Source organism: Scophthalmus maximus, chromosome 8 (genome assembly GCF_022379125.1).
Source record: "Scophthalmus maximus strain ysfricsl-2021 chromosome 8, ASM2237912v1, whole genome shotgun sequence".
NCBI lineage: Eukaryota > Metazoa > Chordata > Actinopteri > Pleuronectiformes > Scophthalmidae > Scophthalmus > Scophthalmus maximus.
Window position 1 is genome coordinate 19,205,440 of NC_061522.1, and position 15,980 is coordinate 19,221,419.

General features: G+C 45.3%; 2 protein-coding genes across 6 annotated transcripts in view; one reads left to right on the forward strand and one right to left on the reverse strand.

Moving 5' to 3' along the window:
- LOC118312273 (microtubule-associated tumor suppressor 1 homolog) overlaps window positions 1-11,896 on the forward strand; it is a 61,006-nt gene extending 49,110 nt beyond the window's left edge. For all 5 annotated transcript variants that reach the window (XM_035636731.2, XM_035636733.2, XM_035636730.2 and 2 more), the window contains 9 exons: window positions 3,771-3,837; window positions 6,963-7,086; window positions 7,240-7,330; window positions 7,774-7,879; window positions 8,619-8,692; window positions 9,317-9,415; window positions 9,632-9,748; window positions 9,871-9,968; window positions 10,427-11,896. In XM_035636731.2, the coding sequence (XP_035492624.2) occupies window positions 3,771-3,837; window positions 6,963-7,086; window positions 7,240-7,330; window positions 7,774-7,879; window positions 8,619-8,692; window positions 9,317-9,415; window positions 9,632-9,748; window positions 9,871-9,968; window positions 10,427-10,640 (990 nt within the window). In that variant the 3' untranslated portion in view covers window positions 10,641-11,896. The remainder of the gene's footprint in view (window positions 1-3,770; window positions 3,838-6,962; window positions 7,087-7,239; window positions 7,331-7,773; window positions 7,880-8,618; window positions 8,693-9,316; window positions 9,416-9,631; window positions 9,749-9,870; window positions 9,969-10,426) is intronic.
- A 47-nt stretch (window positions 11,897-11,943) lies between these two features.
- On the reverse strand, window positions 11,944-15,203 carry LOC118312274 (fibrinogen-like protein 1). Its single transcript, XM_035636735.2, has 7 exons — window positions 14,809-15,203; window positions 13,982-14,150; window positions 13,587-13,746; window positions 13,393-13,490; window positions 13,205-13,293; window positions 12,325-12,521; window positions 11,944-12,216 (listed from the first exon to the last, which is right to left on the reverse strand). Exons 1-7 carry the CDS (start codon window positions 14,884-14,886, stop codon window positions 11,979-11,981), a joined length of 1,029 nt encoding a protein of 342 aa, XP_035492628.1. The 5' UTR covers window positions 14,887-15,203; the 3' UTR covers window positions 11,944-11,978.
- Between the last annotated feature and the right edge of the window lie 777 nt (window positions 15,204-15,980).

Consider the following 15,980-nt stretch of genomic DNA (forward strand, 5'->3'; position numbering starts at 1 on the left):
GTTGGTGATATGCCAGTGCTGCTATTTACGGTGCTGCGCTTCAGATGCTCGTAGAGGGAGAGAGGAGTAATGGCTGTTTTTTAGTGGGGAGGCAGCAGGGAGGGAGGGAGAGGCTCCTCCACACCCAACAACGTCCAACACATCATGCCACGGCAACGCAACGTGCTGACATGTTGATGGATTTGTGAGTGTGTGTTGTGTATAATCGCTGTATGGTTGTAGTTAGTTTCATATACCATAAGTGTCTATTGTTGTACGCCAGCTGACCATGCCCTATTAAGGTGTGTGTGGTATGTGCCTGTTTGACACATCTGCGTGACACTGCGTGATAGTCTGACACTTTTGTTGTTTTAATGGTTTGAACTTTTTTGAGCAAAGACCCCTCCTTACACTCCTTTCTTTGGTACATCATGATCACACTGGATAAGCGGAAGCATTTAAAATCTCAGTGGAAATCCAGTGAAGTATATGGTCGTTCTGTTTTGTCTCTGCAAAACGTGTAAAACTTGGCAGGAATCAGTTTATACTGCAGCAGGCTGGTTCATCGTTAAAAAGCCTGCTGATTGGTTGAGGCCAGGTACAAGGATGAGTCCCGGACATGGAGAGGCGGCTCAGTCAATGTTTGCCATCTGATTAGAGGGACTAGTGATTTCATATTTGCACAGGATCAAAGCATGTGAAATAAAAAACTAAATGCACACAAAAACATTACATTGAAAGTGCTACCATTACCATGGGCACACCTTATAACCTGTTCCCTCTGTGTGTGTGTGTGTGTGTCTCTCTACTTTAGATTCTAAATTTTACCACTGATGTTCAGAAGAAAAAAACAAGCGGCTTAAGTAAAATGTCATTACAGGAAGCCCCCAACCTTTACATTAACCCTTAATTAAACCTAATTCGTAAGACCCTCAAACTTCCCTTTAAAGCTGATAGTATTGAACAAAAATCTCTCCACACAACCATAGAAAGGCATGTTCACACACAGACACACGCGCGCGCGCACACACTCTTAGGTGTGCAGGGTTGTTTCGGCTGATAACAGGTTATTCTACAGATAATGAGCTACTTTCCCTCAGAGAGAGAAATGCACACAGATAACATCCGGCCCACTGGGGATTTTGTTTGTGTGAGTGTGTGTGTGTGTTTGTTTGTGAAAGAAAGAAAGTTTTATTGTAAATATTACATAAGTCTTACCATGGGCTTTTGTGTATCATCTTCAACGCCTGACACCAGCTTACTGTGAAAGGAAGTGTAACATGTAAAAATGAGCGGAGAGTTTGGAGGACAGACGTCTTCCTGACTGGGTTATTGATCAGATGAACAGCCTGGTGGAAAACAGAGGTGAGGGAGCGATGGACACAGGCGAGGGAGGGGTGGAGGAATGCAGCAGCTGCAGATCAAGCCCCCCCCCCCCCGAGCTGTTTGATTCGTGTGTCTGAGATAAGGTGTGTGTGTGTGTGTGTGTGTGTGTGTGTGTGTGTGTGTGTGTGTGTGTGTGTGTGTGTGTGTGTGTGTGTGTGTGTGTGTGTGTGTGTGTGTGTGTGTGTGTGTGTGTGTGTGTGTGGCTGCAGCTGAAGCACGAATTCCAGTGCTATCTAATCTGTCTCTACACACTTGAAAGGTGGCTGGCAAAAATCAACTGAACACACAGGCAGATGTACTTTCCCCTGAGGGTGGGCTGTGGGCGGGGGCGGGGCTGTTTGGTTTAGTGGAGGGGGTTGGGGGGTAGTTTGGTTGGGTGGGGTTCTCCAAATAATACAAGAACAACTTATTTTGTCTGTTTTATGCACTTTGAGAGTTTCATATGTTGGCAGCCACTAACGGCCAAACTCTGTTGAGGAGAGTAATTCAAATTTCTTCAAAGCAAATTTAGAAGCTTTTCCTCTTCCCTTCGTTGCTGTGAAACTTTCTTTAACGTGAAAGGTCTTAACTTTCGACGTTTAAAGAAGCAGACAGACGGTAGAAGGTGAGGGTGAAAACTTGAGAGGCACGCGTTAAATGCAGTCGCGGCCAGTTCGGCGTCTAAGTGACTGAAGGAGAGGGACGAGGAGAACGGCAGATAAGAGGAAGGTTGACGGAGAGAGGAGAGGAAGGTGGCGCAGAAATAACTCGCATTCCTCCATCATACAGTGAGTAGACTAGAGAGGAGGAGAAACAGATGGAGGGAGGAGGGAGGACAGGGAGCTCTGTGGTGAATAGGTAGAGAGGGAGGGAGGGAGGGAGGGAGGGAGGAGTGGAAGTGGCAGAGTGAGCAGTGAGTAACACAGAGAGAGAGGAGGACGGGAGGGAATCAGTGAGAGAGAGAGAGAGAGGGTAAAGGACTAAAAAACGAGAGGAGCAACGTTTTGTGTGCGTGAGTGTTTGTGTGTTTGTGTGTGTATGAGAGTGTCTTGGTCCGTTGAGTCATGGGCTCCACGGCCAGCAAAGTCCACGCAAAGCCCAGGAAGGCCCTCCCTCATCGCCGCAAGAAGAAACGCAAGGTGTGTGTGTGTGTGTGTGTGTGTGTGTGTGTGTGTGTGTGTGTGTGTGTGTGTGTGTGTGTGTGTGTGTGTGTGTGTGTGTGTGTGTGTGTGTGTGTGTGTGTGTGTGTGTGTGTGTGTTTACTCCTACAGATGTTAATTTTTCCCCGTGTGCTGCTGTACACTCTTCTGCTTCTCTGTCTCCTCACCGCCGTGGCTCTTCCCCGTCGGGTCGGGGATTAAGAAGGGGGATTTTTTTCACGACGGTCACTTCACAGGAATTCGTCCCAGTTGTATTTTCCCACCTTGTTTGACACATTCAAGTCCCTGCCTCGGATGAGTTATGAAATATAATTGCAAGCGAGGTCACAATGTGGACTTGAGCGCTCCTTATCTCGTGCTTTTTTATGACACTTCTCACCTTCATCCTCCCCTCTCTGTCAGAGCTCCACTAACCTCTCGTGTTTTCTCAAAGCGTTCAGTTACTTCCAAGTTTGTCACCTTTTGTCTTTGTCATCTTTGGGCTTTATCTGCTCGGACAACAGATGGACTTTATGACTCGAGAAGGCAGGGTGCACAAACGCTCGCTTTCAATTGTGAAATTCCCCTTCTCCTGTTGCCGAGTTGCTGTTGTTTAATGTTGTGTGTGTGTGTGTGTGTGTGTGTGTGTGTGTGTGTGTGTGTGTGTGTGTGTGTGTGTGTGTGTGTGTGTGTGTGTGTGTGTGTGTGTGTGTGTGTGTGTGTGTGTGTGTGTGTGTGTGTGTGTGTGTGTGTGTGTGTGTGTGTGTGTGTGTGTGTGTGTGTGAGATATTTTAGGGCAATGTTTAAGAATGTCATTTGTCCCCTCTTTGATTATTTAAACTTTTTTTTCTTCAGCTGAGTCAGAGCTTTCCAAAGCTGGATACTGTCGTGTTTGTGGTCTTTAGACAAGTCAGGATTGGTTCCCCCCGGTGTTCCACGTGTGTGTTGCTCCAAAACCACCGGCTCTTTCACTTGAGGCGAAGCGTTCCCTAGAGGAAATCCTTTATACAACCTCCCTGTAGTCTGCGATTACAGTCACTCACCTGTGATGAGTCTATACCTGCTCTCTGAAAAAGCACCAGGATGGGTTCCAAAATAATCATTTGCCTACAGTATGGTCCACTTCATGGTGCTGCGCTTCACCTCCTGTAGTGTTCCTTGCACAGCGGACTGAAACCACAGAGCCGACTGCCATCGTGGGGAGGAGAGAATCTATGAATGAAGTGTGATTACAGCTCTTAAGTAGGTACATTTTGAACGGAGTCTTTTTTCTTCCTGTTTGTGCAGCGCGAGGAGTCCGTGAAGCAGAAGAAGGAGCTGTCGCTGGAACTGGCAAACCTCCGAGATGAGCTGGGTAAGAGCCTCGCCACACACTTTTCTCCGCACACTCCCCTGCTGCCAGGTGCCTGCTCATACCCCTGCACCTTCTCTCTCTCTCCGTCATTTGCATATGACACATGTACACAAAGCTTATCAAGGACAGGTCAACGGACATTCAAAACCTGGTGTTATTTGTGGTGTAACTCTGCAGCAGCTGCTCCGCGTAGCTGGGAAAGGTCCAGCGCAAGAGAAGCCTCTGCACATGCCGTGAGCTGACCGCGTGTTTTCTTATGAGGGTTGTTTTGTTTTTGTTTTTAAAGTGTGTACACAGCGACTAATACATTATACATTGACATCAACAGGTTGAATTTTGACACATTAGTGTCATTGCTATAAATGAGTTAAAACTACGAGGGAAAAACCGACGGCTTGTAGCTGACGTCTCCACTCTTCATTTGACATTCGGACTGAAATTCTGGTGCTTTGCTTTAAAGCACAAACAGAAAAAAAATTTCTGTGGCCCATAGGACTAGTCCCAAGTCAAAGTAGTGAATGGGATTATTCAACATCGTTGTAAATGCATCAGATGAGTAAGACGAGTGGCATCGAAACGGTGCAGCCTGAGTTTTAAAATAGTTATCAGGGATCAGTGTCCGTGTCTGGTGTTACATGTTTGTGTGTGTGTGTTTGAGGTGTGTTACTCAGTCGTCCTGTGGCTTTTTGGCAGGCTGCCATTCAAATGTCATTGAGACAATTCAGCCCCGGTGGTTAGCAACAAAGACTGCGGCACGAACGTAGTGAAGGCACACACTTCACACACACAAACGCATATTTGGTTAGGGTTAATTGTTTTTATGCGAGCGCTTCTGAAGAGTGATAGTTGGCTTCTGTTGGATGTGTTTTTGTTTTTTTCTCCACCTGCTCACAAACAACACAACGTTCAAGAAGAACACGTCCTCACACACCTGAGATCAAAGTTCTTCATGTGTGAGTCTGTCGTCTGACATTCAATATGAACTGGGATCTATGTGGTTTAGAGAGCTGAGAGTGTATCAGCTCCGCCAGTTTGGCTGATACAAGACCACGCACGCACGCACGCACACAAAAAACACTCACACACAGTGTGTACACACACACACACAAAGACACAGAGCAGTCACGCGAATACACCATTGTAATACACACTGGACAGACTAACAGAGTGTATGTTCACATACATAGCAGACATGAAGGCATGCATGAATACACACACATGCACATAGAAATATTTATATATATACACACACACACACAGACACACACATACGCACACACACACACACACACACACACACACACACACACAGCGGCCCCTTAAGCCTTGCCCCTCTCCAAATCAAACTGAATGGGAACAACCTGTTCCTTTGCCGGTCTTTAATTGTTGAACTGTACTCTGAGGTGTTTCAGTGTAAATGTTAATGTGACACAACTATTAGCATCAGATTAAAGCAGCGTCCCTGTTTCCTCTGCCATGACACAGTCGGTGCTACAGAAACACTGTGAGAGGTTTACACTCACAGAAAGAGTCCAGGGGAACTCTGGGTGAGGTTATGATCAAACGACTCGAGCTTTTAATTTCTGAACGAAAACCAATGCCACTTGTTGAGATTCTCATCCATCCAGGTCGAATCAGGAGCAACTACCAGGTCCTGATGCTCCTGATTCAACACCCTCGTGGAAACCCCCCATCCTGTTTTCTAGTTGGCGCATTTATGCTTTCTCGCCAATAGGAGGAAAGAAAGTTATAAAAGCCTGTAGATTTAACAAAAGCTAAATCTTTTCTCTGCCACCATCAATAGGTTAGAAGATGATTGGCTTTCTCTTAACAAGACTGGAGCATTTCATTCATTTCAGTCATCATGTACTCACACATGTACTCACACTTTCATGTTTTCAATTTGTCTGAATGAGCCCCCCAAAAATGACCTCCCAGTCAGAAGAGGGGCCTCTCCTGCAGTTATGTCAGTGTTCTACTCTGCCCCACACACACACACACACACACACACCTGCTGTTACACATACACACACACGCACACAAGCTTGTGTCTAAGCTGCCCACAGCTGTCATTGGCTTTGTGTCGCCATCACCGCGGTGACGGACGCACAAACTTGCACTTATAGAGCTCCATTCAGAGCGAAGCGGCAACTGTCCCAGCTCCAGCCAGTTGTTACCACATGGTTATATAAGTGGGGATCTCACAGACCGAGGCGATGTGTGCACTGCTCCGCGCTAACACTTCTCCGAGTGATAGATCACTGCTTCAGAGTGTGTGAGGGGCCAAGAAAAACCTGAGCGCGGTGAGAGTCGGAGATCTTCATCTGCCCAGCTGCTCTATTCTTCATCTGGATGTTTTCCCAAATATTTCAGAGAAGGAGCGGACAGAATTAAAAAATGGTGTGCGACGATTGGTTGAGGGGGAGAGGGGGAAAGCGTGCGTGTGCTTGTGAGAGTTTAAATTAGTCATGAGAGGAATGGGTCCTGCCGCATACTTCTGAGCTGACTTGCAGATGTTTCGGGGGGTTGGACCCCATGTCTGTCGTAAGAGTAATTAAACTGGAATGCAGTTGTATTGGAATGCCGATGGAACACACACACACACACACACACACACACACACACACACACACACAGAGAAAAACTGTTATTACCTGTCGAGACACTGACTGTTCCAGGCACGTCCCATCTCAGCACCGACTGGAATGACATGATGTGATACGATGACTGTGCCGGTGTGCTACTGATTTATGGTAAATTGTCAAAATAGTAGCTAAGTGACGGCACATCTGGTCTCCACACGTTTCACATTAACTCACCGAGGGATTTCTAACTCAGGTTGTGTCTTGTGTAATAAACAGGTGACCTCCTCGGTCCTCCCTCTCTTCCTTTTCCTGATTTCCCATCAATCCCAACCAAATGAACTGTAACCCATTCAGACTAGCTGGATGCGGTCACCCTTGGTTTTCTCTATTCATTTGAACCTGCAAACTATGTAGGTTTGATTTTTTATTGTTTTTTATGCACCACAATTTTCTCACACAACGGTGATCTCCCAAACAAAATACTCAACGTGTTGTCAATGCGAGAGTTCAAACTGACGTTTCCTCCTCGTCCCCTTCCAGTCACATCATCGCAGTGCTGTGAGCGTCTGCAGAATGAGAGGGAGGAGGTGCGCGTCAGCCTGGAGGAGGCCTCGAAAAGGCTGCAGGAGCAGCACAAGGAGGAGCTGGTGCAGCTGGAGGACAGGTGTGCATTCACCTCTGTTAAGGTCCTCGCTAGCTGAAATGGGCTTTAGGAAAAAAAAAATTGAAAAAAGAATAAAAGGCTGCAGTGTTACTGCACTGTTGTTATTGGAGGTAAAGGCCAGTTTCTAAGAGCATGTTTGTGTGTGTGCGACAGACTGAGGAGTTTTTACCAGACAGAGTGGGACAAAGTCCACCAGACGTACCAGGAGGAGGCTGACAAGTGCCGCATGTTGATGGAGCAGCAGGTCAGAGCACGTGCACAAACAGACAAACACGCGCACACACTTTTACAAAAGGTTTTTACCTTTATTCCTGTTATGCACGTAAAGCAAGTACTCAACTTTTAGTTTCGTAAATTGTTCTTTAGTCTTTTCTCTGTGTGCGTGCGAGTGTGCGTGTGTTGGATTCCACACACACACACACACACTCTCAATCACTGACTGGATTCAACATATAACATAGCTGCTCATTAAAAAGATTCTGCCATAGATTTATGACTGTTGCCACGATGATATTTCAAATGCGGCTGATTGCAGTTGAACATACTGCAGCGTGAATGTGATGCTCAAGTAACGTCATGGTTGCATTTGAGCGGCATTTGAGCAAATATTCTGTGTAACAGCTGTTCTAGGAGAATCACAATGCTTCTTCCCGTATGTAATAAAGTCTTGTGTGTGCCCCCATTCAGGTGGAGGAGCTGAGAAACCAACAGGAAGCAGAGAGGAAGAACCAGGAAGTGAATCACAGCCAGAACATGGAGTCTCTCAAACAGCAGTACGAGACTTCGATACAAGGTGAGTGTAACCACTGGGCGCCATAACTACATGTCTGGTTAACATGTGTGGCATATTAATACGCAGGTTAAATGACCCGTGTGCTGTATTTTAAGAAAAGTATTTATCGGTTCAAAGATATATTGATTGATTGATTGATTGTGTGGTGCCGTTTGCTAGTGTGTGAAGTTCCACAGCCGGGTCAATTGAAGTGACAACAAACAAAACTAACCTCGGCCTTGCACACCTATTATAATTTCTGACGGGGTAACGACAAGAGTTTTTTTAAATTATTATTTGCATTAAAAAAAATCAAAATAAGAAATTTGAATAGAGAGGTTCCTGGTTTAGGAATACATCAGTAATAGAAATGAATGAAGGGAGTTTGATTTTGCTGGTTGAATGGTTTTATTTATGTAAGATGTTTATTGGTATTTATGAAGTATGTATTTAGGGGTGTGTAAGATTGTTGTTTTTGATAATGGTTTTATGTAAGGATTTACTTTAATACAGTGACTATGCCTATGGATATGTGTGCATTATAATATTGTAAGTGTGTGTGGAATAAACAGTGTGTGAAGGACAAAAACACAACTGTTACAGCTTAGCATTTTAACTTTAACCACACTAACTGAAGTGATTGATCTACTGCTCAAGCACTAATTGCTTTCATATATTAAATGAGTATTTTATGGAGCAGTCATTAGTTGATTTGACATTGGTTGATCCCTTGATACTGATTTGTGTTTGTTCATTTCAGAGTTGAAGAGGATTCAGCAGACAGACCTGGAGAACTTGGAGAAAACACTGACGCAGACTGAAACTTCTCTCTCGGTATGTTTCATTTCCGTCTTTAATATTTACACGAGTTGTCAATTCAAACCCTTTTAGTTAATATCCCTTGAAACAGAAGCGTGCTGAACCTCAATGGCAGATTGAGTGTTAATAGTGATTGTTATTTTGAAACTATATGTAGCCGATATGAGCAGATTACTTTACAGTGCAGGCTGTTTTCGAGGTTTAGTGCTTTTTGCACACTAAACAGCCGCAGCAGTGATCGGACCAGAGATGTTTCCAGTTTGGTCAGAAAACATGTTGCCATGCTCACCACAAAAATGTTTGCTGCAAGGAGAAATTCAAAAGAAAAATTCTCCAAATTCTTTGGGAGGCATGCTGAGAATTAATCATAGAGAAAGTATAATTTGGTAGGAAGCTGTGCGCTGCCATGCCAAAGTCGGGAGCATAACAAAGCTGTGACCAAAAGAAGACCGAGAGTCCTGCAGGGGAATTGGTTCGTGGAGTTGTAGTGTATCTTTTGACATTTAGCAAAATGAGTGTTTGTTATTCCATACGTTTCCTCAGATAAAATCCCCGATAACTCCACAGTGAGGAGTTCAGTCAGATGAACCAAAAGCTCACTGTTCAACCGTGACTGACGTGTGTCCCTCCTCTTCCCAGGAAAAAATAACCGAGCTGTCGGCAGAGAAGGAGGCTCTGAACGAGAGGCTGCAGGCGGAGGAGGAGAGGAGGAAGCGGATACTCACCGACAAGAATCTGGTAAGACGACCGCGTGGCTGGAGGAGAAGTTGGTAAAAGGGATGTCAACCGAGTGTTAGAGACGAGACGCACAAGATGAGACGGGCAGACACACAAATAGGATGCTGTTCACTCACGGCCCTCCCCTTGGTGCTGCAGTGAGCCACAGCGAGCATCACAGCTCCACGTTGACCCGCTCTAACTCCGTCGTGTGTTTTTTCCGGTGTGTGTGTGCAGAAGGACTCACACACTGTTTACCTGGAGCAGGAGCTGGACAGTCTGAAGGTGGTGCTGGAGATCAAGAACAACCAGCTGCACCAGAAAGAGAAGAAGCTCATGGAGATGGACAAACTGGTGGGGATCAATCTCTCCTGGGGAATATGTAGCCCAGTTCAAATGCTTTTTTTAAAATTCGTATTTGTGGAAACGTTTTTAGACGTCTTTTAGAGCTTTTCCTATGACGTTTTGACTTGTAGGTGGAGACAAATGTGAAACTGGAGGAGTGTATGAGGAAAGTCCAGCAGGAGAACGAGGACTACAAGGCCAGAATGGACAAACATGCTGCTCTCTCCAAGTATGTACTCCTGCTGTGTGTGTCTACGCTTGTGTTTGTGTGTGTGTGTGTGGGAGTGAGGTGAAATGTCTCAGCAGAGGCGTCAGATTTGCCATCTGTTCTTACGGCACGATTTTTCAGTCTATCTACCTCCGGTCATTCCTCCACTTCGGTCAGTTATGAAGTCACAACATAAATGAATTATACAGACATGAAAAAATAATCACGAGCCTGTGTATCGTCAGCTAAACTGTTTTGAAATTAGTGTCATCTGACCAGTGGAAAACATGGATATTTGCTGATACACTTATTTTGTTATTTTGTTGGTTCACACACACAATCAGCTGACCTTTGATTTTGCAAAACGGACCAGTGTGACACACACGCAGTGTGATTTTATTACATCTAGATGCTCTCAGATGTGTTTCTATGGCAGCGTCTCCCCTTGCACCGTCACAGCTCTCTGTCTCCCCCCGCAGGCAGCTGTCCAGCGAGCAGGTCATCCTCCAGCAGACGCTGCAGAAAGAGTCCAAGGTCAACAAGCGTCTGTCCATGGAGAACGAGGAGCTGCTGTGGAAGCTGCACAACGGCGACCTGCTGGCGAGTCCCCGCCGCCTCTCGCCCACCTCGCCCTTCAGCTCACCAAGGAACTCCGCCTCCTTCCCCACGACCGCACCGCTGTCTCCCAGATAACGCTGCAGGGAACCGTGACCCCCACCCCCTCCCCCATTCCTCTCCTCTGACCCCCTGACTTCCCTCATCACCCTTTTCCAGCCTTGGAAGGACAGACGATGGTCAGGATGCAGAGAGAGACTTCAGCCACGGCAGTGTTGTAGGATATGAATCGCGTGAAAAAACTTGTACATTTTTTGAATGAATCGCATTAAAAGACGCTTAATTTTGAAGGCAAGAAGACATTGCAGTGGCACTGACGCACTTAAGTCTGAGCGTGGGACTGGCCTCGCTCTTTGTCGGTCTCTACCAAACGCCTGGTTCACCAACAAACCTTTTTTTTCTGAAGAAAAGTAAATGACAGGCACACCTCAGGGTCTGTACATAGCGCCTCATGCTCGTTGTGACTATCCTTACCTTTTTGTTGTCTTTAGTTATGTTGTACAGCTCATCGTGTTCTTTTGTACGCCTCTCTCTGAAGAGGTGGCTGAGGAAAAAAACAATCCTTGGATCTGTGGTGTATGCAGGTTTGTGGAAACAGTCTCAAAGTTGTTTGGGTTTGGCCAATCAGAAAATGACGGGTATTTCTTGGTGGATTTGGATCAACTTTTTTTTGCCTTTTCCCTTCATTTAAAGAGGATTTTTTAATTTTATTCTTTTTCCCCCACCACCAAAGAGCGAAGCTCAATCACTGACCTGCTTTGGACCTCTAGAAGAAAGTGGACGGTCCTTCTGTGGGCAAAACCCGAGGATCTGACCTTGTATCACTGACATGAACCTTTGAATCAATGGATACCTGTTCCTCCATGTAAGCTCCTCACAACCTCTACCTTAAGCTACTATGTGGAATGTATTCACCCCTGGATGTTAAGTCTGAGCGGGCCAGTTCAGACACACATACAGTCTCAGAGCCAAATATGCCCCCTCCCCTCCCTTTGACCCCTTTCCCTTAAATCTCTTAGCCACAAAGGGACACAACGTCCCCACATCCCTTAAAACAAAAACCACCCTGTGCCCAAACGAAGCAAAGTTGAACTAGTGACGTACAAGTTCAATTCTCCCTTTTTTTTCAACACCCACCAGTGATCATTTCCACAGAGAAAAACTCCCAGACTCTGTTTTACTGACACTGGCTTGTTTAACTGAAATTTTAAAATATATATATTTCCCTTTGTCTGTTGTTCGTCCTGAAAAACCTCAGATGTACCCAAAATGCCTCATCGGTCCATGCTCTGTTTTATTTTGGACACAGAATAAATACAAATACGACAAACGAATAAAGGCAACATCGTTTTATTTCAAATGGATTAAAAAAATCCTCACAATAGAAATGAAAACACGTTGCTACCACACTCGTTTTCAACCTATCGACCACGAGGGGGGATCGACATCGCCGCCTGTCGCTTTGCTGTCGAGTTGCCCCAGCGGCGGGGCGATGACCAGCGGCGGATGCTCAAGGTCGGCGGCTCGCACCATCATGACCACAGATTTGATGGAGTACCACCAACCGTGCCACGTGTACCACACAACCCCGTCGTCTGTCATGGCTTGGTACGGCCCATTATAGTAATGACCGTTCAGATTGCCTGAATCACACCTGAGACGATAAAAAAAAGAAGAACAGAATGAAATGGAATAAATGTCTTCCAGTAAATTGTCTCATTTTTCTCCCTCTCCACTTTGATTCACTGAATGACTCGTGTACCTGCTGAACCACCAGCCGGACTTGCTGTGTCTGAGACACTGGGCGTCGCCGTTTACCTCATCGCCCTTGTTCAGCTGATCAAAGGTACTGAATTTGGCGCCGCCTGACCCCAAACCTGGACTGGTGGGTGCGTAAACACCAGCCAGGGCGTCCCCTGCATTCCCAGTGTACTCTCCCAAATGTAACTGGTACTGGTCCTTTTGAGTGGACACAAGACATTAACCAAAGGGTTGAGGATTTTCATTTTCAATGAGTACCATGTACTTTGACATTACATAGTGACATTCAAACTTTGAATCTCTTGACAGAAATTATTGGTAGAGCTGATGAGGTTTCGCTCTGAACAAAGCAGCACGATTGGATCAATGGAGGGAACGGGGATGAGTAGAGATGAGGGGAAAATGAAGGAGCAGTGAAATGTGGAAGTATGAATGTATGAGGAGAAACGGACAAAAGGCTGAGTGGAGAACAAAAGGAAAGAGATGGGACACAGCTGGCAGACCTGGAGACATACGTCCTTGCTGCGGTTTCCAAAGCAAAGAACAACCTTTGTATGATTGGAAACGCAAGCAGAGGTCTGCTTCCCATAACAGACCGCTGTTATGGGAAGAGAAGAGACGACGAGGTTAAAGACAAAGTAAAATGCAAATCGGACCAAAGACGGAGCAGATACAAGCTGTTTTTACAGAACAGGAGAAGAGTAGTGAGTTTAGGACGCACACAGGATTAAATTAAATCTTATGATCTCTTATTTTTTCAAAAATAAATTATATGCCACAAAAGAGAGTGAGGAAGTGAAAATCTTGACTCTCATAGGAGACAGCATTATTTTTGCAGTGACTCATCCACGTGTTTCTCACTTTACTTTCTCTGCTTTTACCTTTTCGTTGTCCACTTTGAAGTTCTTGTACTCTGCAAAGCGCTGATTGCCCTCAAAGTCCTCCATGTCGATGCGCATGTCGTAGTTTCCTAGAAGACACTCGGTTACTCAGAGCAACCATCCTGTAATGTTTGATGACTTATCATCCAAACGCACGCACACACACATGCGCGTACAGGTACACACACCTTGGGAGGTGAGATGGTGTAGAGGTTCATTGCCCAGCCAGAATTCTCCATCGGGGGAGTAGAGGTCTCCGAAGCCCTGCTTGTACTCCACCCACGCTCTGCACACAGGGCGCACAAGAAACACGCATTCAATTCCAATTTCTTTGTGTGAAAAGCTGAGACTCACGTGCACACAAACACACACACACACACACCTGTCAAAGCTCTCTTTGCCGTTTCTCCTCCTCTGGAAAACCGTCCATCCTCCTCCGTTGCTCATGTCACAGTAAACAGTCAGTGCGGTGGGAGAGCCGTCTGGACGGATCACATAGAGCCCGTTGGACAAGTTGCCGTCTGCAAACACCTCGGAACAGTCTGGCCAAACACACACAAACAAAATACGGTGGTACTGGGGACTCTGGCGGGACAGATTGTGAACCTGGTTGCCAAGTAGATTCCACATAACTCACTTGGAGTGTAAGGAGCTAGGCGGGAAGGAAAGTCGACAACAAGACTGATACACCGTAGGAAACATTGTGGTGGAGGCAGATGCACACTATGATGCCCAGACACAAACGTATATGTATCTCTGGTGGAGATCAAGCTGTACCTCTGTGCCGGTTCTCAGGGCCCAGGTGGGAGCTGGGTATGTGTTCCAGCTGCTGGGCCTGGCTGTTGTGGAGCCCCTGGATGTATCGGTGCTGGTCGTTGATCACGCTCACCAGACGCTGGATCTCCGCTTCCAGATGGACCACCTCCACCTCACATGGCACAGGGGCCTGGACGGAGACAGACAGACAAGGATGAATGAGATGCCAAAGACTACAAATTACAAACCATGTTACAACCTGCAGCCCTGATGTAAACATTAAGTGCTACATGTTTGGCAAACTGTGGCTTTGCCTTTCTGGAAAATGTCATGATTTTTTTATGCGACAGACAAATTTAGAAATTATGACTCTGATGTTTTCATTTTAAATGAAGGTTTGCTTCATTTAGAGAAGACAATCTATCATCAGAATACAAAAAAATAATCTACAATCTGCTGGTTTATGTAAATCAAATGGGGGGTAAAGGGCTTAGTCAAGATATATTTTATTTAAGGTTTAGATACAAGGTCACCCTCAAGTAACATATTCTTCTACTATTCCACAAGTGTAATTTGATTTAAAATTGGGGGAGTATGCAGAAAGCTGCTGTTGTAATGTTGAAAAATGTCATGAAATTTGACTCAACAGCAGAAGTCTTCGCATCTGTGACTGATGTTGTTTTCTTAAGTGATGTGACCACCTCGAAAAGAAGCTCCGATCACCTTTCTCGCAGACAGATCTCTCAAAATCTTCTCCCCCATTAAAAACAAAACCACCTGCATGGAATATGGAACGATTAGAAATCACAGAGTTTCTGATGACATACTGAGAATTGGGAGTTACTTACGGCCAGGCATGAAGCCAGGTGGAGAAGAAGCACCACTGATGTCCCCAGAGTCACCATAGTCAACCGTCCTATCAGCATCTGAATCAGACTGCCGCACTCGTCTCACTCCGTCTGTCCAAGTCTCACTGCCGCCTCCTTCTTCTTCTTCTCTTCAATGTCCTGTGTGGCTGCTGCAGCATCACTTCACTGTTCGTTCTCATCAAGACGTCGTGCGGCTAGGGATTATTAGACTGGACACAATCTGACACTCTGTGAACTAGTTTTCCATCTAGTGGTCAGAGTAAATAGTCTCATTCTGAACCTTCCAACTGTCTGCAATCCTCTGCAACAGCAACTCTTTTAACAGTACAGTATAAAGCTGTAATACATGATGTAAACAGAAACAGATGCATGTATTTATGTAATAAATAAATACACGTTTTTAAATTAATCTCTAAATAGTTCTACTTCAGCTATCTGGCAACATTTTTTTAATTGAAGTGAGCATTTCCTGATTTCATTTCAGTGTTAAATTATTGTCATGATTCAAAAATACTTTGTACTACTATACTACATACTATACTATGATTGTAATATTTATTTATAAGGAGGAGCTTATTTCTGCGCTTGTGTATGTTTTTGCAGAAAAATTAACTAAAAGTATAAATAATTATTTTTTTTCTAATCTTCCATTCTATGTGAAAGTCATTACATATAAAAACTGGACCAACGTGCGTCTCGGGTGTGACTCGAACCTGCATCCTTGGGGTCGTTAATAACACGACGCTACTAAAGTGTCCTCTGGTGACGGCGGATACGAATCCCGTCTCAGCCAAAGCTTTGTTCCATCGCACCTTTGCTAACTAAGAGAAAAGACACGACTCCACGCTGTCAACGCGCAGGTTAGTTTAGAAGATATATCACCTTGAAACTGGATAAACGTTACCACTCGTACTACATCTCAAACTCGCCTTTACCGAGCCCCATTTAAATATATATACCGGTACATATATTCCCCGATGTATTTGTATTGACAACATCTATAAGGGTGTACTTACTTTCAGTGTTGAAGAGAAGTTACCAGCTTTGTTGGCGTTTTGATTTCCAGCCGGCAACAGCCATGAGTGTGGGCGGGCCCTCAACATCGATAGGTAGCACGCTGTTTATATACAGTCTATGGCAGCACGACGTGC